The 27,967-nt window shown below is 35.9% G+C and overlaps 2 protein-coding genes across 2 annotated transcripts; one reads left to right on the top strand and one right to left on the bottom strand.

Annotated features, from left to right (window-relative positions):
• Nucleotides 1-9,433: 9,433 nt before the first annotated feature.
• LOC126715724 (putative fasciclin-like arabinogalactan protein 20) lies at nucleotides 9,434-11,070 on the top strand. Its single transcript, XM_050416491.1, has one exon. It carries the CDS (start codon nucleotides 9,513-9,515, stop codon nucleotides 10,506-10,508), a length of 996 nt encoding a protein of 331 aa, XP_050272448.1. The 5' UTR covers nucleotides 9,434-9,512; the 3' UTR covers nucleotides 10,509-11,070.
• Nucleotides 11,071-13,380: 2,310 nt separating this feature from the next.
• On the bottom strand, nucleotides 13,381-19,062 carry LOC126715717 (uncharacterized). The gene is made up of 9 exons (XM_050416479.1): nucleotides 18,725-19,062; nucleotides 17,907-18,094; nucleotides 16,799-16,977; nucleotides 15,910-16,194; nucleotides 15,756-15,814; nucleotides 15,617-15,653; nucleotides 15,433-15,504; nucleotides 14,816-15,137; nucleotides 13,381-13,933 (listed from the first exon to the last, which is right to left on the bottom strand). The coding sequence occupies exons 1-9, from the start codon at nucleotides 18,849-18,851 to the stop codon at nucleotides 13,568-13,570; spliced, it is 1,635 nt and encodes a 544-aa protein (XP_050272436.1). The 5' UTR covers nucleotides 18,852-19,062; the 3' UTR covers nucleotides 13,381-13,567.
• Between the last annotated feature and the right edge of the window lie 8,905 nt (nucleotides 19,063-27,967).

Genomic DNA, 27,967 nt, shown 5'->3' with positions numbered 1-27,967 from the left:
GGAAATCCTAAGCAACACATTGCTCACTTTGTAGAAACTTGCGAGAACGCAGGGACTCAAGGAGGCCTCTTTGTAAAGCAATTTGTTCGTTCGCTCAAGGGAAATGCCTTTGATTGGTATACAGACTTAGAACCTGAGTCAATCGACAGTTGGGAACAACTAGAAAGAGAGTTTCTCAACCGATTCTACAGCACACGGCGTACGGTAGGCATGATGGAGCTTACCAATACTAAACAGTGGCAGGATGAGCCCGTCGTTGATTATATCAATCGGTGGCGTTCTTTGAGTCTAGATTGCAAAGATAGACTTACTGAAATATCTGCTATAGAGATGTGCATCCAAGGCATGCATTGGGGACTTCTTTACATCCTTCAAGGGATAAAGCCCCGAACATTTGAAGAGTTAGCAACTCGTGCCCATGACATGGAGTTGAGCATTGCTAGCCGCGGAAGTACAAACCCTCCCATACCTGAGGAAAACAGAAAGGAAGTAAGGAGGAATGATAGGAATGCAAAAGTCAGCCTCAAAGACCCAATGGTTGTTAGCACTGCCGAAATTAAGGTTCCAAGAAGAGGAGCAAAGGCAAATGAAGAACAGCTTGAAGGGTGGCAAAAGAATGAAGTGCGTCGCCTGACCTTTAAAGAACGTGAGCAAAAAGTATATCCGTTCCCCGATGAAGATGTGCCAAACATCTTAGAACAACTATTGCAATTGAAGCTAATTGAATTGCCAGAATGCAGGCGACCAGAAGACATGGGGAAAGTTGATGACCCTAACTACTGCAAATATCATCGCATCATTGGCCACCCAATACAAAAATGCTTCGTATTCAAAGAACAAATCATGAAGCTTGCCAAAGAAAACAAGATTGATCTAAACTTCAATGAAGTTGTTGGGTCAAACCATGTGACCGTTGCTTGTGATGTACTTCCAACTCTCAAGCAGGGGGGAAACACCATTGGAGCTCATAAGTTGATCGACAATGATGATGGCATAAGGATCGGCCCCATCAATGGGAAGTTCCTTAAACACTTCTACACTTGAAAATCAAGAACTGCTCCTCGGTAAGAGCTTAAACTACCCACCATAACGCTGCATGGGTACATGATGTCTTCCCATTACCTTTGAAAGCGTACAAATAAAGAAAAATGAATCCCACTCTATGTCACCATTTGTGAGTGTGGCGTAGTGGTTGGATGCCTATGTCGCCCTTGAGGCCAAGGTCTCGGGTTCGATTAGTGGTGATACCCTCTATGCGCAATTGGTACCCATGAAATACCGTGGGGCGTAGGGCGAGGATTACACACGTGAGCCCTCCTTTTTTTTTTGCCAAAGAAAACAAGATTGATCTAGACTTCAATGAAGTTGTCGGGTCAAACCATGTGATCGTTGCTTAGGATGTACTTCCAACTCTCAAGCAGGGGGCAAGCACTAACCAAGCTCACAAGTTGATCAACAAGGACGATGCAAGGATCGGCCCCATCAATGGGAAGTTCCTCAAATGCTTCTATGCTTGAAAGTGTACCAATAAGGAGAAATTAATCCCACTCCATGTCAACAATTGCGAGTGTGGCGTAGCGGTTGGACGCCCGTGTCACCCTTGAGGCCATCTCGGGTTCGATCAGTGGTGATACCCACTATTACACACTGCGCCCCCCTTTTTTGCAAAAACACCTAAAAAAAATTATTATTAAAAAAAAAAAAAAAAAAACAAAACAAAACAAAAATCTTTTGAACTACGTGATGACTTGATCCCTCTCCGGGGTACGTAGGCAACTTAGTATCTTTTGCTGAGTTCAGTCACGCACTAAAAAAAAAAAAAATTATTGAAAAAAAAAGAAAGAAAGAAAGATCATTAAAAAAAAAAAAAAAAAAAAAAAAGATCATAAAAAAAACAAAAAAAGAGATCATAAAAAAAAAAAAAAAGGGATCATCAAAAAAGATCATAAAAAAAAAAAAAAAAATCATCGAAAAAAAACAAAGATCATAAAAATATATATATATATATATATATATATATATATATAAAATCTGTTGAACTACGTGATGACTTGATCCCTCTCCGAGGTACGCAGGCATCTTAGTACTTGTTGCTAAGTTCAGTCACATGAAAAGAAGAAGGATGGCCAGTCTAACTTGAGGAGTTTTCCAACAGTCATCAATGTGCTTTTAAGGTCCCTTTGGTTGGCAAGGCATTGCCCATATTCAATGGATATTCTCCCACACTTCTGAAGTATGCTTTGCATCACTTATCTCCTGGGGGCATCTTCTTGTACCTTGCAAGTTTAAGCTACGCCATTTCTCTTCTAGATTGTGCCACTTCATAACTCTGAAGTTAGAACCACATCATCTCCCTTCTGAGTGGTGTTGTTTCACATCATGTCTCTGAAATCTGGATGACGTCAATTTCTTCCGGAATGATGGCAGATTATATATCTGAAGTCGGTGTGGCATCATTTCTCCTCTATGGGCATGTTCGTGCAATGTCAAAATTTTTGGTAGCATGTTTCAACATCTTCGAAATCTTGGTAGCATGCTCTAGCGTCTTCAAATGTTATGCACCCTTGATGTCTGAGCTATGTTGCCTCTAAAAATTGGGTGCGACTTCAATGCGAGTGCAAGTGCTAAAAGGAAGTGTTGTTGTGGCTTCATGGCAAAAATGAACGTTGGCATGGCTTCGGCGAAAATGGAGTGTTAACGTGGCTTCATGGCTTTGGCACAAATGAAGTGTTGTCGTGGCATCATGGCAAAAATGAACGTTGGCACGGCTTCGGCGAAAATGGAGTGTTGACGTGGCTTCATGGCTTTGGCACAAATAAAATGTCGAGGCAGCTTCATGACAAAGACGAACGTTGGCATGGCTTCGGCACAAATGAAGTGTTGACATAGCTTCATGATAAAGATGAGTGTTGACACGGCTTCAATGCGAATGGAGTGTTGACGTGGCTTCATGGCTTTGACAAAAATGAAGTGTTGTCATAGCTTCATGGCAAAAATGAACGTTGGCACAGCTTCAGCGAATAAAGTGTTAACATAGCTTCAATGGCAATGCGCAGTGTTGACATGGCTTCATGAATGTTGGCATGACTTCTATGCAAATGAAGTTTCGACGTGGCTTCATGAATGTTGTCACGGCTTCGGTGAATGAAGTATTGACGTAGCTTCAATGGCAAAGATGCAATGTTGGCATGACCTCGGTATAAATGAAGTGTTGACGTGGTTTCATGGCAAAGATGAGTGTTGTCACGGTTTCGACATGGATGAAGTGTAGATGTGGCCTCAATGCAAATAAAATGTCGAGGCAGCTTTATGACAAAGATGAATGTTGGCACAAATGAAGTGTTGACGTTGCTCCATGACAAAGTTGAATGTTGGCACAGCTTCAATACAAGGACAGATGCTGGCACGGCTTCGTGGTAAAAACTCTTGATACGGCTACGTTGCAAAGACTCTTGAAATGGCTGCGTTGAAAAGACAAGTGTTGGTGCAGCTTAATTGCCAAGGAAAGCATGCTACATAACAAAAACAAGCAACAACAAAGGGCTTATCAGAAAAAAAAAAAAAAAAAAAAAAAAAATCTCATGGTACGTCTAAAAAAAAAAAAAAAAAAAAAAAAAAAAAATCAAAGAGAGAGCTTCATTTCCAATATCTAGCCTGAAAAAAAAAAAAAAAAAAAAATTAGTACGAATAAAGCAAGTCATAAAAAAAAAAAAAATATATATATATATATATAAATAATAAAAAAAAAAAAGAGAAGAAGAGAAAGGCGTAATTTCTCTAAGCTTAGGGAATTATGCTACTTATCAAAGATGCTGCTTGTACAAATTAGTGCATGTCTTGAATGGCCTTATATAGAGATTTGTGGAGCTCAAAGTCAGATTTTACAAACACTAGAGGTCAAATAAGTCTGCGCCAAACCTTGAAAAGAAAATAGTGCTCATAAATGTATCATACTGTCAGAAAGAAAACATTACGCTAGACCTCAGAAAAGAGGGCTTATAGGCCTGCAAAAGTACGCATGTCATCTAAAAACAACCACACAACTAGACCTGGGATGAAAATCTAGCCGACATATTTTTCAAAGCTGCCGACCTTGAAAGCAGAAACACATGCTGGACACTGTCAGAACCGCCAAAGACTATAGATCCAAGAAACCGACATCACAGAAGTCTTCTACAGCCTTCGATCCACCAAACCTGACAATTCCAGGCCCAGATGCGCCGCCACGAGCGGCCACAAAATCCTAAACGACCCGCGGCTTACACACTCGAATCTGTGCAAATCCAGACACCATTTCAGGAAACTAAGCATACCACTCGATCCAGCGTGCCCCGATCTGCAAAACCCAAAAATTTAAAGTCCAAAAACGGCCGCACGCGCCACCACGCGCCGCCCCGGCGTCGCGACGACCCGCGGCCTAGTGCTTCACATTCGTGCAAACCTGCTTAGAATTTTACAAAACTGACCATACAGGGGTCTTGTACGGCCTTAAAACTACAAAACCTGAAAATTTCACGACCAAAAGCCCAAGCACGCGCCGCCACGCGCCGCGAAAAGATTCGGCGGCGCGGCCTTCAAATCCCACGCGCCGATCAAGATCCGCCGGAAGTCGCACGTGCCACACGAGTCCTGTGACGTCATGGATGACGTCATCCTCCGCACGTGCCACACGCGTCCAGAGCAGTGACGTCATCCGTGACGTCACCACCCACTACGGACCGACCCGGTTTGACCCGGATCCGAACCGCCTGCAAAAAAAAAAAAAAAAAAAAAAAAAGAGAAAATACTTTGACCAAATGGACCTTTGACCTTGACCAGAAAATCAAAATTTTCAAAACGGACTTGTCCCACTCGATTTTTCGAGTACATTCCGATTTTGGGACCCGTTTCTTCATTCGAAGTTCAGAAATTGTGCAAACGTCCAATTTCCAAAAAAAGTTGACTTTTGTGCGAATGTTGACCAAATGTCAAAATTTTTGAGATGGACCTATCTTGCTCAACTTTTCGAGTACATTCCGATTTTGGAGTCCGCTCTGTCATTTGAGACTTGAAAATTGCAAAAATGACTCAATTCCAAGTGTTCAAAACTTAGGTCCTCAAGAACAAAATTTGAGATTCATCCATTTAATTGGGATCCTCGCAGGGTTATTCTCCAGATTCCATCAAGGCTTGCCTTTCAAAGTACAAATGAACTCTCACAAGTGTGTCTTAAAATTACACTAGGTCATTAGTTCAATCTGCTATTCCCGTTCGGTGCCTACCAGTCTCCAACTTACCATTCCCGTTCGGTGCCTACCATTCCCACCTACCGTTCCAACCTACCATTTCCACCTACCGTTCCCACCTACCGTTCCCATCTACCATTCTCACCAAAAATTCTCAACTACCATTCTCAACTACCTACCTACCATTCTTCATCTCTCTACTATAAATAGGAGGGCCGGGTTCATCAAAAACTCATCCAGAAAAAAAAAACACTGAATCATGAAATGAAGATTTGCCTCTTTCAGATTTTCAAATCCTCATTTTCACAACCATTTCTCACTATGACCTCATCATTCTCAACACCTAGCAACCGATTTTGCTTCATAATCGGTTTGAGATCAACCCTCCCATGGTTCGATCGAAACCCTATTTACAACATCATTGCAATTTTGAGATCCAAACAAACTTTGTTTCTCCACCTAACGACCACCTTTGTCCATAAGATTACTCATAACAAGGTCTGCATCGACCTCCCATGTTTCCGTGGACTTGGTTGGCCAGGGAATCCAAGTCCAGCGGACACACCTGTTCCTAACCTCAGGGCTCCTGTAGTCTCTTTCCAATTGCTTGATCTTCCAGCAGCAGCAGTGGTTCGGAACAAACAGCAACTTGTCTGGTTTCCAAACCAGGTTCACAAGTTGGTTCCATCTTTCATTTTTTCTGTGCTTTTCCAACAAGTGGCAGTAGATGAAGATGGTAAAAAAGTGTTGGGGTATCCTACAAATTGTTTTCCATCAACACTTAAAACAACCTCCAAGGCGCCAGCTCATCAGAATTCAGCCTTTGGTGCTGGTAAATGGTCATCAAAGCCTTATTCCATGTCCCCACTACTGGGGGACCCAAAGGTCATCGTTGCTGGTACCTCAAAACTCATTTTCTGAAATTACTCCAACTTAAAATCAGCTTGAAGAATTTCAGAAGATACTCTTCTGAAATTACTTCAACATAATGTCCGTTGGCATGGTCCCATTACACAGACGCATTCAATTACTTACTGCCGGACCCCATGCAACGCACAGTCAGTCCCATATTCCAAGTTGTACTTCCCATAAACATCTACACCAGAAGGGTCCCAGCATACAGGGCCAGTACCATGGTGGTGTACGCTTTGCTCGTTTGCTTTGCTTCATCTCCATCTGCTTCATTGCCGCTACCAGCATACCCAGAATACATAAAGCTTCTGAAATTACTTCAACTTAATTTGGGTGATACAAATATGCAGGTGCATTCAACCATTTTCCCACCTGTCCTCGTTGAAATCCAACGCGTGATCTTCTGAAATAACTTCACCAGAAGTTCTTAAGAACACGAGGTTAGTTCCATGACCCTGCATACTGTATCCAGCCACCATTCTCTCATCTTCCCCACCTTCAACATCTTGTGATCGCCGCCACCGATCCAAAATACTCTTCTGAAAGTACTTCAACTTAATCTTATCCTTCTGAAAGCTCCACCACCTTCAACAGCTCCACCACCTTCAACAGCTCCACTACCTTCAACTACTTCACTTAAACAGTCAAGTACCAAAAATCCATTTTTCGAAACTCATTCCCACACCACACTCCGAGACCGTGTGTGTGAACGAGTCTCGAGGGGGCATTTGTAGAGAGGGAAAATTCCCGACCTATCACAAGCTGACACATCACATTATCAAGTCCACAAAATACAGCCAATTACAGAACACCATGTATTGCTGCTAGGTTTTGCTATCACTATTCAGAAGCCAACAGAAATTTGCCAAGTGTCATGCAAGAGCCAATCACGCATCAGCGCACGTGTAAGCGATGACTCAAGCAGCCTCGCACGTGTAAGCAATGACTCAAGCGACCTCGCACGTGTAAGCGATGACTTAAGCGGACCAATCAAGCTGTGACATGTGTCACCAATCAAGCTCCGCCACGTGTCGCTCACCCACCCCAAAACTCCTATAAATAGAAGCCTTCCTGAGACATTTGAAAGGACCAAAAAATTCAGAAGTAAAAAAGCTCTGCGAAGATCAAGCCTCAAAGCCTTCAAGAACTTCAAGAACTTCAGCCCCAAAATCGAAGAACATTCGAAGCAGAATCATCCAAATTATCTGCCTAGATCTCAAAGTTCACTGGAATCAAGCTCAAAAGCCTCCAGAAACCTCAAGAAATCACAAATCAGTGAAGCTCAACGGATTCAAGCCTCTAAAAGCCCCGAAGAACTTCCACCACAAAACCTTCGAAGACGAAGAACGCACGAAGAACACGAAGAACACGAAGAACAAAGAATTTCTAACAAGCTCATAGCCAGAGATTCATTGTAATTCTGTTCCAAAGATCTTCGATCCATTCCTCAACCAAATTGAAGGATATTTTGTGTTCAAGTCAAATCCACATTACCATAAATCTAATCAATAAGTTTTGCAAGGAGATCGAATCAGAGGATCACTCTTTTGTAATCACAGAGAATTGTACCACACAATCATCAATACAAATTCGCATTTGTGAAACTATTTTACTTGTTTGATTTATTTCGAACTAGAAATTTAGTCGCTTACAGAGAGGTTTATACATATCCATAAGGTATTGGATCCGCATGGGAGATTCACAAATGTTCTTAGGTGGATTGAATCATAGTAGATTCATGACTTTCATTTCAATCCCTATCTAAAGACTAGTAGTTTTAAGCTATGGGAAGCAATGTCATGCGTGTTGTCGCCTTAAGGCTTGGAAATTATGGTCTAACTCACGCAAAAATCCAAACTAGTAGGCCATGAACATAGGCCGCTGTACAATACATGGTTATCATTTTAAAGTTGATAACCTCTTTTCCCCATTTCTTGCAAAGGAAAATAATAACAATAATAAAGAGACAGCCATCATTAGTATGGAATTGCAATATTATATAAGAGAAGAAAAAAGAGAAAGCCAAACAAATACCAATGGACAATAGTACCACTCAAAACTAATAGTTCATTACTTAATATGACAATTGTAGCACAAATGACAACAAAAAGTAAAAACCACTACATCGATGAGAGACCTTTTATTCCTTTTTTTTCATCAGTATTGCTATCATTATAAGCCATTATTACTCATAATAAACAAGAATATAGAAGCAACACTTTATTCGAATAATACAACTTCATTATTAATTAGCATTCCAATATGCTGCCACTTGTCAAATAAACCCTGCAACCATTGCGAGAACGGTGACACAATTGCACAAGAACCAGAACATTGTGAAGAACTGATTGTTTTGTAAGCTTGTGATGTCTTTTTTGGAATAGTTTGTGATGGCAATTTCTTTGGATGAATACTAGCTTGTAATTTCTGGCTGCTTTATATAGGCACGCATGGCTTGACTTTTGAGCTTCACAAATTATTGGGAAACTCAGAATATGGCTTATGCATGCATTTATGCACAAATTCCCAAAGGACCTTAATCATTGGGTGTGAAATTAACTAATTGTGGATGTTGCATTGGACAAAGGAGGTGAATTTTTTTAAGTGAAAGCCCATTGAGCTTCTCCATTTTGCCTGTATAGTAACTGAGGGAGGATTAAATAAGAATTTTGTATTAGATTATGAGCAAAACTCGTTTATTTTAGTATTAAGTACTATTAACCCTTGCCACTCACATTACTTTATTTCATATTCCCTTGCTATTAACCACATTATTCTAGTTTAGAATCAAATGTTTACTGTTACTTTTAAGCTCAGCCACATAATCAATTGACTTAAAAATTCATCTCAGACTTTGATTTAAACAATAACCAATTATAAAATTAAAAATGTCCTATAAACGGATGTCCTTATAATATTTGTTAATTAAAAAAATTTTGATACCACTTTCACTATAAATATAAAAAATTGACATAACAATCATTTGTTTATTTCTTTTCTCATAAAAAATTTCTAAAAACATTTTATAAGCATCTATTAAATTTTCTCAAACTAAATCTTTCATTCTTTGTCACATCAAATTATATTTCTTTTATACAAAAAATTGAAACTTTATTTTTCACTCTCCAAGACCCCATTAGGGGGACCTATATTAGTCATTTTAACACCAACCGCTCAACAAACCCCAAAATAACTAACTTCCTATTCCCGCCCACACCAACCTATCTCTCACTGACACGTGTCAATTCCTTCCCGCCAAAACAACATATTCTTTTCACTCTAAATTTACATCTCATGCCACTGCCACTCACAAACAGAGCACTCTGTTTTTCTCTGACTCTGTAACCCAAAAAAAAAAAAAAAAAAACTCCATCAATGGCTTCTTCACTCCTCTTCACACTCTCTCTCCTCATATCTCTAGTTGTCTACTCTCTCTCCTCCCCTCTCTCTTCCGAGATGATTCTCGATGCCTCCGAGATCCTCGTCGACACAGGCTATCTCTCCATGTCTCTAACTCTCGAGCTCATCTCCGATACCCTGTTTCCAAACTCTCATTCTCTCACCATCTTCGCTCCCTCGGACCCTGCCTTCATCGCCACCGGCCAACCCTCTCTCCCTCTCCTCCAATTCCACTTCTCTCCTATCCCAATGTCCCTCGAAACCCTCAAATCTCTCCCATACGGCACAGAAATCCCAACCATGTTTCAGGGCCACTCGCTCACAGTCACTTCATTTCCGTCCGACGATCGCGTGTCTTTGAACAATGTCGACATTACCCCATTGCCAATTTTCGATGATGGGTTCTTGATTGTATACGGAATCCGCGAGTTTTTCGATCCGGATTTCGAGGTTCGAGCCCCAGAATCCAGTTTTGGATGTGGGTTTTTGAGGACTAATTCGTTCGGCAATGCTAGCGAGGCTTTGAGGTCTAGTGGGTATTCGTTAATGGCGGGGTTTCTTGATTTACAAGTGCTTGAGACCAAGAAGAGTACTATGATGACTGTGTTTGCTCCTACTGATCAAGTCTTGAGGAATAGGCTCGGCAATTTCAACGAGTACTCGTCTATCTTTCTCCGTCATGTGGTTCCGTGCCGGCTTTTGTGGACTGATTTGGTTAAATTCAACGATGGGGCTGCATTGCCGACGCATTTGGGCGGGTTCTCGATAAATATCACGAGGTCTGGTGGCATATTGATGCTCAATGGCGTGCCGGTTTACTATCCGAACATGTATATCAGTGACTGGCTTGTTGTACATGGCCTTCGCCAGGTTCTTTCGGTGCCATGGGAAGGAACACAAGAAGGAATTGCAGGAGCTACAGATGAATTCGGAGGCAGTATTGAAGACTATACACCGGATTACGAGTTCTAAGGCCCTGATGTTCTTGCTAGCTTCTGCTTTCTGGTGAATATCTCTGTTGCCATCACTTTCTTGAATATATCTGTATGGTTAAAGAAACAAATTGAACACTTTGAATTTGCTGATATTCTGTATCTCTTAGCATGTTACTTTCTATGATTGTATTGAATTGACCGTTTTCTTAGTTAAATGACAAGTGATAACATTGAGCCAATAAAGAAGGAAAGTTAGGAACTTGCTATAAAGATTTGGTATGGTTACTTTTATTATGTGGGAGAAATAAGAGGCTTGGAGCTATACTAAAAGGCTTTAAAGTCTTCTGCTAATCAAGTTCTTGACCTTGTTCTGAATTGCCTGATTTCTTAGTTGAATGACACAATTTTTATATCAAAATTGATCCAATAGAGAAGGGAAGTTAGGAATCTGTTGTGTAAAGAATTGGTACCATTAGTTTTAGTGGTTAGAAATGTGGGAGGAATAAGAGGCTTGGAACTATACTAAAATATTTTCAATGTTTGCTGCTAATCAAGCTCTAGACCTTGCACAAGCATAAGACAAGCTTGAATTGTTGAATAGTAGGGCAATCTTAGTGAAGGTTTCAAACCAGAATTAGCTTTCAGGTTAATCTACAATGCATAGGGCTACGGCATTTTTCTTTTTTTGTCCTAGTACTCTTATTGGCCACTGATTTAAGAAATCATAGGATGGATATGCAAACATGCAAGATATTAATAGCAGTATATTAGTGTTGGAAATCTTTGATAATGTGTTAGCAGCCATAACCTTTTATGACTTCATAGTTTGCAAACCAAAGAACACCTGATTTTCTTTTTTGAGCTTGTGCATAGCTTTCTCTAGGTGGTAAAAAAAATCTTAAATTCTCAGCCTAGCAAATCATTGGAGCTCATGAGCAGTATGAGGAGTCCAACTGCCGTGATGTAAGTTCAAGTATAACTGAAAATTGACCTGATAAAAAGTGTACATGGAATTAATACTTTACTTCACACTTAAATGTCAAACTCTCTATTCTATTACTTTGTATTTAATCAATATTCATTTTCCACAGGTGGAATTGCCTTTTTTCTGGTGCCCGAAGTTTTTGAATGCTTAAAATATGATAGAAATCGGTTCTTCTAATGCTTAGGTAGTTAGTTAGGTGATAAAATGAAGAGGGATCAGTTCCCATGTTTCTTTCTAACCCCATTAGAGTCGTAATTCTATAGTCCAAATGATATATAAGAAGCTGTTGATATATTACCATAGTCAGTTCCTAGTGCTATTGGAATAGAAATATGAATAGTATCATTTACGGGTGCTGGAAGGTTAAGAGCATAAATGTACCTCTGTTGTAGGTGCATTACAGGTATATAATAGTTTATATTAGGAGATTGAAGTGGCTTTGTTCATCATCTTATAAAAAAGTTGACTATTGTTATCTAGGCTGCATGATGATAAATACTTAAAACAGTCACCTTGTGCTTGTTAGCTAGAAGATGAGAATTCGGAGTTACAGATTTCATGGAAGAGGAATTGTGAAGAATTGGTTTAAGTATACTTTCAACTCTAGAAAAATTGAATAGATTGCCGTATGTGTTGATTATTAAAACTGGAAAAAAAAGCTAACTCCATTTTAGGGTTAGACTTGTAAAGCCAAAGGCTTATTAAAAGATGGGTTATTCCCCTTTCTTCCATAGTAATGGAAATGCTGAAGCATTGTGTCTGAGTTTTGCACTTCTGAGTCTAAAGTTGTCTCTGTGATTGCCCCCATTTAAAAGAAGGCATGATCTGAGCATAACAACTTATCTGGGATTTCATGGTGCCAAAACTAATGCATGATTAGCACTTTCATAATTTACATTTTCATTTTTATGGCAATTGTAAAGTGTAATTAAATAAATCTCCGATTAATTGACGAAAGAAGGGGGCTCTAAACTGGATTCTATCTCGTCAGTCGATTGAAAAAATGTTGCACTGTCAAACAAACAAAATGATGGTCATAACCACCAAGTCTAACATCACTGTTACCATCATAAGCACCAACCCTGGAGTGTCAGTTGAAGAGGATGCAAGTGAACCATTTTAAAGCTTATTGGCAATTTTGTCAATAACAGACTTAATAATCCCCGTGAGAGTAGACTGAGGTGGTGACCAATATACAATAAAAGAGGGAAGTGAAGATTATTAAAAGCAAACTCAACAACTTTCACCACGGCCAAATCTTATCTCTCTGTTGCATTTCAGCAGCAGGTCAAGTAGGTTGTACACCATCTTCATCTACCATTTACCACCCCTAAAAGTACTCAAATATAGCTTGATTGATCCTAATAGAACACAACTACTTAACCCAGATCATGTTGGCGCATGTGGCAAAGCAAAGGTCATGACAGGTATTACTGATTTCAAATTCCTAACAATTTCATATGTCAGAATCGACCAATGGTTAACTGGGAAAATAGAACTTTGAAGGATCATGCTGCGAGGCTAAACAAAATAGGCTTTAAAAAATATCCACAAAAGTCGGGAACAGATTTATGACCGTCGTTCTAAACCATTACATGTGCTGCCCGTGTTGGTTTGGATTAAGCTTATTTGGACAAAAATGCAATTATACCTAAACAAAATAGACTTTAAAAATTTGTACATAGACTAGGCCTCAAGGGTTTAGTATATAGCCATTAGCCACCATAGTTGAAAAAGTTTCATACTCTATAATGCATATAAAGGGAGAGTTTTTTATATAGCCACCATTTTAGAAAAAAGTTCCATACTCTATAATGTATACCGATGGATGTGAGGCGACAGAAAAACGTAACAAGTTTTGGTACGCATGGGATCAATCTTACTTCCTATCACAATTACACAGGAGACAATTACACAGGAGACGGTCAGAAATATCAACCAATTGATTTGCTTTAACTATATATATAACATAAGGGAATACACTGTAATTTTAGCCCTCAACTCAAAATGGAGCTTCGCCCCACTTTGGTTTCTTCCCCTAATAGGGGTATAAGAAAGCTCAAGATATAGACCTAACTACAATACTGATTTTCTACCATACAGTCTACACTTCACCTGATGGGGGAATTCGAAATTGGCAAGGATGGTTTCACAAACACTTCCTCCCTTTGGGGGCGGTTTGCATAGAGTATCCAAAGAACAAGACAGAGCAAGACTCCAACTGAAATCATTCCCAATCCTGCATTCACTATCTCAAGATAGTGGCTCAATGGTGGACAGTAACTTGTGGTGATATTTTTGAATGTGTCCCGGACAAAATTGCAATCCTGGAGACTAAGTAAAGGCGGGGTGTAGTGCTCAAGTGCATAGCTCTCATTTACTGCAGCCACCAGCTGTGCATAGATGTCCGGTGTTACCCTCCCAACGGTGGAGCACAGGCCAGATGCTGAAACTTTACATGTGTAGTTCTGCCAAACCTGCAAAATTTTAGATAACTGAATAAGATGTCTTAATCAAATCTCAGTTGTACATAATCAAGTACTGGTGCAAACTTCATAGCGTTTACTCTCTCATCTACATTCCACCTTGCACAAACTAATGCTCTATTGAGAGTTTATATATGGGACGCCATTATGCTGCAGTATTAAGTAATTTAGACGGCTTTAATTTTCTGCTCCTTTAGCCATAGCACATAGGCAAGATTTTTTAATTGTAGGAATGAAGTCTTTTTGTAACATAGCAGCTTATGAAAGTTATCACCTTCAAGTGGGTACTGAACGTGTTTATCTCTTCCTTCCACTAATCACACCTTTTGGGTACATGTGCGACATGAATACTCCATTTCAAGCAGAAAGCACGTCACATATATCCACAGCTGTATGGGGTACGTCAAACTCACTTTTATTAAATCCTTTACTATCGTATTCTCTTCCATTGCCTAAAACTAACTACCATATTCTCTTTCATGAAATCTTTGATAAATGTCTAAGCTCACACTAATGGGAACTTATAGATAAGATTTTAAGACAACCTTAAAACAGCTATTAGATGGTTAAGGATTGTATATTAGATTTATTATCTATGATAAATTTTTCCTCAACATAAAACTTCAAAATATTATATGAGGTGAAATTCAAATCAAAATTATGTATGAACCACCTGATGTTTCCAGCTGTGGCTCGAATATATCAATTTTCTTCAATTATATTGCATAACTTGGCACATCAAAGGATCTTAAGTCAATTCTGTTAGAGTTTTACTGTTTTGATTCAATAATTTGGTAGTTTCCGGAAACATATTTAGCAAGCAGATTTCCATAACAAAAAAGGTACCAAATAATTAAAATTGATAAAACATACCTCCGAAGCATTTGCCACAGACACCTCTCGAGACTCACACTGGCGATCTTGCAGCTGAGAGTCGTATGGATAACAGAGTGGCGGCATCATAGGACCCGACTGATTATAATAGTATGGACTTTCCTTGGAGGGATAAGTATCAGCATAGGTATAGATAAATTCATTGACGACATTTACAATTTGAGTGACAATTTTTTTGCTCTGCACAAGTGTCTGGTTTGTTGTCCTATGGTCAACACATGGAAGGACGTTGCTAAGAGCTGTTTCTGCATGGGGATATTCTACCCATTCCTCCATGGCCATGCAGGTATCAGAAACTGTACTGAAATTTCAAGAAACAGACTTCTATCAGTAATGGCTTTAAAGGATGTTTTGCTTTTTGTTCTAATTATTTTTTTGATAGGTAGCTTTTAGTTCTAATTATAACAAAAGGCAGCAGTGGATGAAGCAGAACTTTCAAAGGTAAAAATGCTATATCATAATCAGGCTCTTATTTTGTGAACATCACATGTGAAGGAAAATTGGTGATAAAATATTAAGTTTTCAATTCACATAGATAATAAAATACATGTATAAAATTTAACAGAGATGTATCTGATCAAAATCCGATTTCTTACTTGTTGAGGATTACGAAAACTCCACACAGGACAAATGTAATTGCAACAAGCAACCATCCACTTATTATGAATCTGCAACATTATGTTGGTGGTGTCAAATACAAATATGAAAAGCATCCAGCATGTTGAAAGTACAAATAATATTGGATGTGGCACATGTCCACTAAATGCAAAGACAACTTACATGTGGATTGCATGTTTGTGCCCAAGGATAGACAGGACTGCAATAACAAAAATCAGTAAGTCACAAAGAGGAAAAAGTCTAGTATATGAGAAAAATAATAAAAGATATCATCAATTAGGATCATTTCAGCAATACGTACTAAGACCAATCAGAGCCAGAAGAAGCATTACTGCTGCCACAGTTATCAAAGCAGAGCGCCTGCAACAATGAAGTGAATATGAACCAATGAACATCAAGAGTGTTAAAAAGAATTCTAGATATAGATAGTACTAAAAAAGCTAGCATATACATACACAGCATTGATGACTTTCTTTATTTTGGCTGAATTTTGGCTTGTCTTCTCTGTCAGCGTATCTGCTGCAATATTAAGATCCATGTTCAACTTGTCAATATCATCCATGACATCAGAAGGAAGGAACACCTGGGCCACACTAATAGTTTTTGCTAGGGAGAGATATTGAGTGACATTTCTTAGGATCCCCACGGTGTAATCTGACTGGTTAACAACGTAATTCAGAGTATGCAGCACTTCACCATGAAATTTGTCCTGCCCAACCGAGAGTAGGATACATCCAATCCTGTGTGACAAAAGGGTCAGGAAACATTAGCAAGAGTTGCAAAAGAAATATCAATTTGGGGATTACAAAAGACATGATTTGTCATGTTAAAACTGGGACATGCATGCAAGAAATGGGTTGAAACATTGAGCCCAAGAGAGAAATGAAAGAACAAAGCATTTTTTTTTTTAACTCAATGCATGATGAAAATATCTAGTTATAACATAGCAAAGGCAAGGCATTTAGCACAAGGTGCAGAAACGTATTTATTTGGAAATGACAACATCCGACATGGAGGTAGTTCATAAAATGGTTCAAGGTGAAACACAGAATGATAAAATGCCTTTCTCAGATGACAAAATATTTGTTAACTTTAATAACCTCTACATAAACATAATAAAAATGTAATTCCATTCAACTTCAAACATAGAATCAAGTTGAAGAAGTTTTCAAATGATTGGAATAAAAGGACAGCACATGTAGATTTATACTGATAAGGTAAAGAAAGAAATCTAACTGCTAAAGTATTAGAGTTAAAACGAACAAAACAAAACAAACAAACAAACAAAACCTCCAATTACAAAGATAATAACTATTAAAAAAATTTTGAGATTCAGAATATTACGCTGCAGCACATGTGAAGAGTATAAGCAGTATAAGACAAATCCTTTGTGAATGGTGTGATCCTTTCCCTTTTATGTTTATCCTCCATCCACAGCAATGATGAGCCGCAAGAGCCAAGCCAAAAGAGATAAACCATACGACAGCAAGAATGAAACCAGGAGCACCTGTAAATCCAACAGACTGCAGATATAATGGTTAAAATACTGATGAATATATGTTATTAAAATATCGACAACAAAAAAATAATAATAATAATAATAATTATTTAGCATCTCAGTCCAGCATGCAATCATGTAGAAAATACCAACAGAAAGTACACGGGAACAAAAGATAGAATGCACTGGATGAATCAATCACCAGTTGAGCACTGAAATAGAAAAACAAACGCCAGAAGCTAAAATACATTTCATGCAAGACATCAAGCTCTGTTAAGCAGGAACAGGAATTTGACATGGTACAAAAAAGATCGTCATTTCCTGAGCCCACAGCTACTTATCTCACTATATATATACATATATCATACAAATAACAAGATGTCTAGAGTATCTAGGATGCACACCCTGATATTGAGCAGTTCACCGTGGCAGCACTTTAGAATGTATTTGATGAATTATATAGATCATACTCATTTTTCTTTTTTTATTATAATTTATTTATCATTATTTTGATTGGTAGGTTACGCGTGTGCGCACACGTCCAGTGGGTGTTGATCCAAGCTATTTTCTTATAACCACAATCTGAGTTAAGCTTCCACAGAACCACAACTTTGATTCATTCTGAAACTTTTCATTCAAAGGATGAGCTGATTGATGTAAAAAAATAATACTAGAAAATTGGGCATAGTGTAAACATATTAATCCCTCACTAATTTCTCTGAAGATGGTTATATTTTTCATCAAAAGCTCTCTCTTTTTCTCACAAATCAAAAAACACAAAGAACATATTTTCTCCAAGTTTATCAATTAGATCTCAATTTCTCACACACACAGAGAACAGTAAAAAATAAATAATCAACCAACCATCAGCTTGCTTGCAATTACATTTTAACCAAACCAATCAATCTAACAAACTAAAAAAACATTAATGTGAAAAAGGGAAGCAGCACTTACGGCCCAGTAATGCCGATTGGTGATGTCCCAACCGCCATGGTAATGCCGAAGCCCGTGAAGAATGTCCGGCCTATTCGTCCTGTTTTCCGCCAAAACAAGCGTGCTCTGACTGGCATCATCACTTGCAGGCCCTGGAGCCTGTGCAGCCTCCGAGATTACATTCTTCCATGGCCCCAAATTCTCCTCTCCTGCACCCACAATCACAAAAACACAAACACAAACACAAACACAAACACAAAGTTAAGAAAGTTCACAACTAAATCACACAGCACTTAAGCTGCACCGACAGAAATTAATGACTAAAACGTAATCTTTAAGACCTTATAACAGATAAAACACATCTCTCGTTTCGCTGCTGAGAAAATGTGGAAAAATAGTGAAACCAAACAGCAACAACAAAATTTTGCAAAGTAAAAGAAAAATATATACCAGAACTTGTACACTGCCCAATACAACAAAAAGGTTTTACTTTTAATTCAGCTAAAGAAATCCATTTATTGACACTCAAAACAAAATTAAGCTACATAATAATATTCACAATCTCATTTTCCTTCCCTTTCCTCAGGTTTCTCAGCAACCAAACAGACGCAAAAAATGACACTTTCAGACCAAACCCATTACTCTTCTCCGATCATTGAACCAAGAAATGAGAACAATTAACATATTTATATATCCCTCTGGTTTCTCAGCAACCAAACAAACACACTAAAAAATGAAACTTTATCCAACCCATTACTCTTTTTCTGATCAGTGAACCAAGAAATGAGAACAATCAACATATCTATACACGAATTAACATGCATATAAATTGTACGGACCTAGAATGAACTTGACAGAAACATGGTGGGGCTCATTGCTCACAGTCACAGTCTGAGCAGAAATTGAGCTGACAGCAGCCAAAATGAAGAAGAAGGAAGAGAACCCAGAAACCAAAAACGCCTTCATTTGCCAACCTCTTATATCTCACTCACTCAGTCAGTCACTGCAGCCATAGCAAACAAACCGAACCCAATTTCCAAGATCTGGGTTCGACCAAAAAATCAAAGAAAGACTCAAACTTTTACAGTCTGATCACCATTTTTTTCTCTCCTCCTCCTATAGTTTCTGATGGAGGAAGCAAAAATGAAATGAGAGATTTTATAGGAAAGAGACTTGTTGGAGCTAAAACCATAAAGATAGAGAGAGTGTGTGAATGTGAAAGAGTCACATGGTGGGTCAGTGACGGTGATTAAGGAGAAGAAACGAAAAGGGCGGGTGTGATTTGTTTTTAATAAAGTATATTTTTTTTTGCTTAAGCTAATCAACTTTCTTTGATTTGCTTTGCTATTTTTGTTTTTTATAATCTATTTTTCTTTTCACTGATGATGAGTGACTGAATTAAGTAAAGCATAAACAAATTTTTTATTTTTTTTATTTTTCTCTTTTTGCTTATTTACTTTGGCTTTGCTTGATACCAGTTTGTTCTTTTGTCCTTCTCTGCTTTTTCTTTGTTTGTCTTTTTGTTACTTTTTCTTCACTTTTGGTTTTGAGTATCATAATAGTATATCAATTACTTAAAAAGCACAAAATAATTAGTTAAAGGCTCAGAAATTTTTCACAACTTTTTTTTATTAATTGGTTGTATGGTTTGTTGTGTTTATACATAATAAAGTTTTTTGGGTTTGGTTAGTGTGAGTTGTATTAGACTATTGAACACAATACAAACATGACACGTACATAATATGTGTTAAAAATTGACAATTTTTTTATCTTTTATCCTACCTTTAATGATAGCTCTAAGTTATCATTTTAAGGTGTTACAATAATATTGTTAAAAAAAAAAAATTCTTACAAAAGTAAGATAAAATTTGAGTTTTTAAATATATATTATGCTCTAATTGTTACGACTTAACAATTTTTAGAAAATAAATTATTTTTAAAAAAATCTAAAAAATTATCTTATTTTTTTATGTTTGGTAATAATTTTAAAAATTATCTTTCAATTTTTTTTATTTAGTTTAATATAAAATAGATTTGTTCTCTAGATAAGGAATGTCAAAAAATATTTTTTTAATGACTATAGATTTGTTTTTCCAAAGAGAGAAAGTCAAAAGATAATTTACCTATTACTGTTTTTTTAATGATACTACCAAACAGGGAAAAACACCCAGAGAAAAACCTGTCCACACACTATCCTGGGTTTTAGCAGAATGACTGATAAAGTCCAGTAACATGGAATGACAAGAATGTCATTGTTAATAGGACCAAATTACTTTTTCAAGTGCTTATTGATGGGGGTAACTTCAAGCCCTTTATGGGAAAAAAAGGTATGTTGGATATTGGAAAGTGAGCAGTGGTCAGTGAGTCAAATGTCCGAGTTTTGGTGAGTTTGCCAAACGGGTTTTGTAACTTTGTTTGATTTTCCCAAGTGAATAAGAACAGAAATCCGAAAGTATCTATCTTTTGAGTTCGAGGAAAATTCGGCTAAGTTGCTTTATGTACTTTTCTACTATTTACTATTCCTTATTTAATTACTTTTTTTAAACCGCGTAGGGTCTTTTTCAAAGATAAAATCTATTGTTATGTGCATGCATCGAGGTCACTCTCCACTATGAAATTATCCCTGTTAAGAGCTATCCTATCACTTATCAGCAATGTGGAAAATATTTTTAAAAATAAATAAAAAGGTAATCACCTTATCAATTTCTGGTACAATGTACATCATGGTGTGATTAAAGGGTTACTTACTACAAATCCAATATTAAAAAGGCAATAGTCACATGTGCCATCTCCTCATCACTCATAATCACTTGTGTTATTAGCTTCAAATGATAATCAATATACATGTGTGCAATAAACATAATTTTTTCTATTAAAAATGGTGAATAATAAGTATAAATCTCAAACTCAGCTTTGAAAAAATACTATAGTTTTTTTTTCTTATACTATAAAATTAGAATTTATGGCCGTCTCTAATTTTCTATATTTATCAATAGGAGAATTATCTATTAAGTTAATTAAAACTCATAAAATGAATATTTAAGGTCTATTTGGATATCATTTATTGTTGAAAATTAAAAACTGAAAATTAAAAACACGGTAACAAAATAATTTTTAAATGTATAAATAGTACCGTAAAACTCATCTTTTTATGTTTATATTACTGAAAAAAAAAAAGTTTATAAATCCTATAAACAGTATATAGAACCTACTAAAATAAAGGTGCCATTGAGAAGGATTGACAAGGAAATATTGCCACTTAAAGTTACCATCTTAAACTTCAAATCGCATCAAAGAGTTTAAGAAATTTATTCTTGTTTATTTGAATTTCTTTTATTTTTTATATATTTTAAGTAAGGGGGATCTTTTTTTTTTGGGAGAAAGAAGTAAGGGGGATCTGAATTATGTACTTTCCAAAATGTCATTTAACCTATAAAAAAAATTATCCATAATGGAATTATGGAAACATTTATAACATACCCTCTGACATATTTGGTGCCTTTAATAAATGCGTGTTCCTTAGATGGGAAGAAGAGTAAAGAAGTTAAGAGCATAATTTTATCTGCAAAAGAAGAAGGAAAAAGCTGTGAGGGAAAGCATATCATTTCATGTTATCAATGAAGTGAAAGCATGGAAAATGTTGGAGAGTGATTGATTGGGCACGTGATAAGGGACATGCAGGGTCCACTTATTACCTACAAATATAAATACAATATATACAACACACACACACACTACGCTCTTCACACACGGATCTGCACTGTATATATGCAATATGCATGAAAAGCAGAGCACCGTTTGTGCGGCACCACCTAATCTCCACCATACGTTACGCGTTTGCTGATTGATACTATTTTTGCCTTCTTGCCCATATAAAGCTACACACCGATAAAGCCATGAAAAAGCAATAATAATAATTAATATGGCCTTTCATTTATAATATCATTATTTTTCCACTTGCTTTTAGTGCTTTCTGCAACTTTTTCTATCACATATCAACTTGATCTATGTAACACGGCACCTATCCAAAGATTTTCTTTTTGGAATTTCGTAGCTAAGATTTTTCACAACTTTTTTCATGACATTTATTCATTAATATAATCAAGTAGTGTCACTGATGAATTACAAACTTGACAAAGTATATATAATAAAAGAAAAATGGAAATTAGTTGTTTCTTGAACATTGTTATCTGGTTTAACTGGATTTATCATGTGCATGTTTAGAAAATTCCCAATTGAAGAAAATACTTAAAGAAAGAAGTAGTAATATATCACAAGAGAAATTAATAGTCTCTCGTGCATTTTATTGATCTCTCATTTTCTTTTTTTTTTGGTAAACAAGAGCTGATCTCTCATTCTCATTTTCACTAGCACTCTCCTCCAAATATTGATAACTTGGATATACATCTTAATTGATTAATTTGTTTCTTTAAAAAAAAAAAAAAAAAAACTTTCTCTTGCTTCTCGTTTGGTATGTTGTCTATTTGTCAATTACAGTCTGAGTAAGGAATGAAAAATCAAATGGGTTAAAGTAATATCTCAATTTAGAGTAATTAAATAGTATATAAATTGATATAATGATAAGAAATGTAAAAAGGCTGAATGAATGGATACATAAAACTATCTAATTATAAAATAAAAAAATAAAAAAAATAGATTCATATAACCCAAAAAAAAGTCAATAAATCTTTGAATATTATTACTTCTTGGGAAAATATATGATACAAGTCCTTGTCATAAACAAATGCACATATCTCAAATGACGACAAGTATACTATAAATTAATGACAGAGGAAAGCGGTGGTGTTAGAGTCAAAAAGAAAGGCCAAAGATCTATGCGTACGTTATTGTTTCTGTTGGTTAACTCATAGCTTGGCTTACCCGCCTTAATTGGAGTAGTTTGTTGTCTACATCAAACGCTGTGTATCAAGCATTATCACTCGGTTTTTAGTCCCTTTCCAGGTACAATGTCGACCAAAGCAGCTGAAAAGATAAACTAATTAAGAAGATTATTACCAAAGTTAATTAAGATTATCAAATTAGGTAAAAAGAATGCAAAACTGGTACGTAACACCAATGTGACAGTCTAATCTTTGATCTTCAAATCTAAAAGAGAGAAGTTATTCAGCCAAAAAAAAAAAAAATCATAAAGAGAGAAGTGCATTAATGCTTTCCTTTGCATGGGAGTTGGAACAACTCCATGGATTAGGTATGTTTTGTTGTTTACCTATTTTTATTTCATTAAGTTTAGAGACATGCATATCTAATTTTTTTTTTACCATCGTTGAAATAATATAGTGTTTCTTATCAAAAAAAAAATATATATATATATATAGTGTTAGTTTAATGAAAATGATATCGATAGTGAATATGTAAAAATGATATTGTTCCAATCACAATTTTATATTTTTAACTGTATTAATAAAGCACTAAGAGAGTTTGTTTTCTCTAATTTTTTATCATAGTTTTTATTTTATTTGTTTAGTCAAGTTTTATCATATATTGTTAAGCAGCACGCTTGTGCACATGACATTCAAATGGGTTCTCTATTCAGCAAAACATGACAAAAAAGAAGAACCTCTATTAGCCACAATAATATATAAACTAATTTGTTCTAGTGGAGGATTATATGTGACATGTTCCATGTGCCAATGAGTTTGAACAATGTGACATTTACGATCTTTTCCAAAATACAAGAAATTCAATTTCTTTAAATTAGATCAAATTATTAAATTATTTATTCCAAGATGATAAAAAGACTCAAAGTACTGAATCTCAACACTTGTCAGCAAAATCAATCTCTTGCTGCATTAAAAAAAGAATGTGTGTTTATATATATATATATATATATATATATATAAATGTGTGTGTGGGTACTTAAGGCATGTTTGGCAACGTCATAGGCATGTTTGGCAACGTCATAGGCATGCTTGCAACGTCCTTGGCCGTCCTCAGCATGCTTTGCAACATCTTCGGCATGCTTGGCAACGTCCTAGACGTCCCACATCGAAGAGAAATCCCCCCACTTTCTACCTTATAAACTTTGAAGCGAAGGAGTAGTGTACCGAGATCGGCCGAGGACATTGCTAAGCATGCCGAGGATGGCCAAGGACGTTGCAAGCATACCTAAGACGTTGACAAGCATGCCTTAGGTACCCACAATATATATATATATATATATATATTTATAGGGTTGGGTTGAACTTACACCTGGTGTAACTCTAAGTAATATTACACCATTTAATATTTTTTAATTGAATGCAAATTTTAACAAATCTACCATTAGATTACATTATTTTCGTATATTCTCCATGCGTGCAAAATTTCAAGGTGATTAAAAATTAATAACTATGTCATCAATCAATTTTTTAAATTCAAATTTTTGTAGTTTAAAATAATGTATAAAAGATGAATTTATAGATCAAATGGTAAATAGCATCCAATTGATATGAAAATTGGTATGATTGTTAAAAACATATAAAACATGTAATTTAACGGTAGGATTTTAAAAATATGAATTCTATAACAAGTTATTGAGTGGTGTAATATTACTTAGAGTTACACTGGGTGTAACTTGAACCCAATCCAGAGAGAGAGAGAGAGGAGTGAAATAAAATTCAGAGAGGCAGAGACTGAGAGACACCTAGGATTTTGTTTTATTAATGACTCTGTCTGATTGATACTACTGTATACGTATCTAGCTTATATTATATGGTAACATGTATGGAGGTGATGACGTACGAACTAATCTCAAAATTGTGACCATAAATCTAAATCACACAGGTAGAGACTTTAGACTAGAGACACTAGGATTTTGTTTTATTATTGAGACTCTCTTTCATTTGGTACTAGTGTATACACATATCTAACTCATATGATAACATAAGCTAGATATTAAACTCAGAATTTGTGGCCTTGTACTCGGTTTAGGATCTCTCTGTTTGGATTTAAACTCAGGATTGTGAGTCTTTGACCATGGATCTCTGCTTGGATTGGTCCGGCAGAGGAAATACCAAATTACAAATCCCATCCACCAAATACATGAACACCTAAACATGTGGTGGTTCTTTTATTTATTTATACGTGAGTGAGAGAGATTCAATCATTCGAACATCAACATCTCAATTTGAAATACCAGAAAATGTTAGATAATTAATAACACATAGTAGTCCAAAACAACTCTTGAATTGTGGTCAACATAAATAAAGAGAGCAATAATGCATTCATGAGATCCTAAAAATAAGACTATTACTCTAGCTCTACAATTATGTGACAAACCCTAGTAATATGCCAACAAAAGTCAATACAAACAGAATTTTATCCTAGACAAATGCAACAAACTAGATATTCATAATTTTTTTTTTAAACAACAATTTTAAAAACAAAAGAATCAAAAACAACAATTTTATTTTCAAAAAAAAAAAGTGTCTTCTTATATAAATACTAAATACATTTAGGCCGATACAACACCGATATCATTTCGATTGATTTTCTTGTTGTAGGTGTCCATTGCTTAAAGATCAATAATACACTTTCTTCATCATCACATGGTCTTCAGTATTATTAGTTATTACTTGAAAAAAAAAATGATAAGATCACACACTGTACTTGTGTTGCTTATATTTGTTAGACGAACAAATGTGAGGAAACATGGGACCAGCTTGCTGAGCAATGTGTCCTTAGCTAGAATATGAGTTGTGGCTATCTGTGTATGTCGGCATCTCTTAAATTGGTTGCATTCGGTTGCTCTTTTTTTCTATCCATGCTGTTTAGGACCATGTGGCATGCTGCTTCTTTTTTTGACATTATTAAACCACTCTCATGCAATATATATATGCCACTAATTAAAATGGCTTTTCAACCACTTTCTTTATAACAAACTTGATCGGACTTTGCAACAACTAAAAATGTTCTTCATTTACAATCTACCCGTACATGTATAGTTTTTGATATCTTAAACTCAAGGGAATGTAAAGGCCAACAATATGCATGTTAATGCTTCAACTAAAACTAATAATATCTCAATATGGACTAAATTTAGTGCAAGGAAAAGGACAATGTCATGAACAGGACTGTTAGAAATGTTTAACTTACCATTTTATCTCTTTCTATTTCAATGATAATATTAGAATAATGATCAAATGATTAAATTTATTATTTTTAATCTTTTGAGACAATTAGTAATTTTTCATGATACTTAGAACAAATCAACTTGAATTTGAACTATTAAGAGGGAATCTGAAAATTTCTTAGCAGTTTCAAAATCAATAATTTATTTGATAGGTTGAATCCTTAATTTCCTAAAATTTGTGGGTCTTTGGTCGTTTACGTATTAATTACGGTCAGAACCCAAAGAATGCTCCAATATATTCAAAGATTGAAAGTTTTCAAACACGACTAAAACATTAAACATAATATTTTTATGCTGTGGCCTTGAAACATTTAGCATTCCCTTTCACCCTCTTAACTACAAGATTGAAGTTGACAAAATGGATTCCTACTAGGAATATAGCAAGAGGAAAAATAGGGTGTAAAAGCGTTGCCTTTATTAAATTTTCGTCGGCTACACAATTCTTTTTAATATTCTAGTCGGCCCAATTACAGGTTTTTAATCCGAAGAACAGGAAATCACTAACTTCTTTCTTTCCGCCACATGAAAAAGAAAACGAATCAATGCTGATTTTATATGGGTCCATTTGCCATAGTTTTTTTTTTTTTTTTTTTTTTTAATTATTGAAAAAAAAATTATTTCTTCTATTTGCCATATGAACAACTTTTTAAATATTCATTTTTCTTTTAGTTATGGATATACTTTGACCTTACTTTTTTTTATCTTCAATAAACCAATAAAAACAAACTCTCAAATAAAAGCTTGGTCAAGAGAAAGTTATATTGTTTACATCTGTGAGAGGAAAGAACACAATTTTTCCGTACTCCAAAATACTTAAGAATTTTCTCTGTGAGAATATTTCCGTGTAAAAGACTCACTTCTATTTTGAAATATATTAATTTGCTTATATGTTTTTAGGTTCGAATATAAGTTTAGCAACACCACATTTTTTTTTTTCCAACAGGAAATGTTGTGATAATCTATCCACACAAATAAAAAAGCAATACTTCTCTTTTCTCAGCCTTTTTGGTTGTATTAGGCCTGCCAATTTCGATTTACTTAATGACAAGCCATGGCCCATGAGGCAGGGTTTACTGCTAGCCTAAGATAGATCTGAGGATCACTAGAAAATGAGCCCATTGATCTTTCAGAATATGATAAAGCCCAAAAGATATGTTTCAGTTTCAAAAAAAAAATATAAAGCCCAAAATAAACCACACAATGTAGACATTCTAGATTTAGGCCCAACCTCCTTTGCAATCGAATGATTGTTTGTCTAATATTTTAGTCCTAATATTCGTGAAGCTTCACAACTTGCAATTAATCCCCCGGAAAATTTTGAATTTCTATTGTTTTGATCTCTCAAATTTAAAATTTTTTAATTAAGATTGTTATTTTGATCCCTCAAGTTCATATTTGTTTTAGTAAAAGTGACTATTGAAACTTGATAGGAGGGTCAAATCAACAGTAATTTAAAATTAATTGAAGGGATTAACTATAAGTTTTGAAACTTCCAATTCCAAAATAACAACAATAAATTTAGAGGGAATATTAGCAATTGGTGATCATAAGCAAAAAAAGCTGAGAAAGATTGTTGCTATGTCCAGGCTGAAAAGTTTTACTAGTGAATTAAAGACCATACAAACATCTCCTCCATTGACACACTAAGGTTTAGAGTGTGCTTGTCCATCTAGATAATATATAATTAAAGTGTGAAAAAATAAGTTATTATTTCAAACTTCAAATCAGAATTCAGAACATACAACACATGGCAATCCATATGATATATAGGTGCAGGCTTGCAGACCATATATAAAATTGATTAGGCGTTCCATTCTTTGGGCTTCAATATCACACCAATGGATTCATGAAACAATTATGATATAGAGAATAAGATACTCGAGACACAAAAAGTTGCAGCATTCAACTCTAAACAGATTCCTGAAATTCCTACTCAACTTCTGTTAAATCC

This window comes from Quercus robur, chromosome 1, assembly GCF_932294415.1.
Source record: "Quercus robur chromosome 1, dhQueRobu3.1, whole genome shotgun sequence".
In the NCBI taxonomy this organism is placed as follows: Eukaryota; Viridiplantae; Streptophyta; class Magnoliopsida; order Fagales; family Fagaceae; genus Quercus; species Quercus robur.
This window is presented reverse-complemented; position numbering and strand designations above follow the sequence as displayed.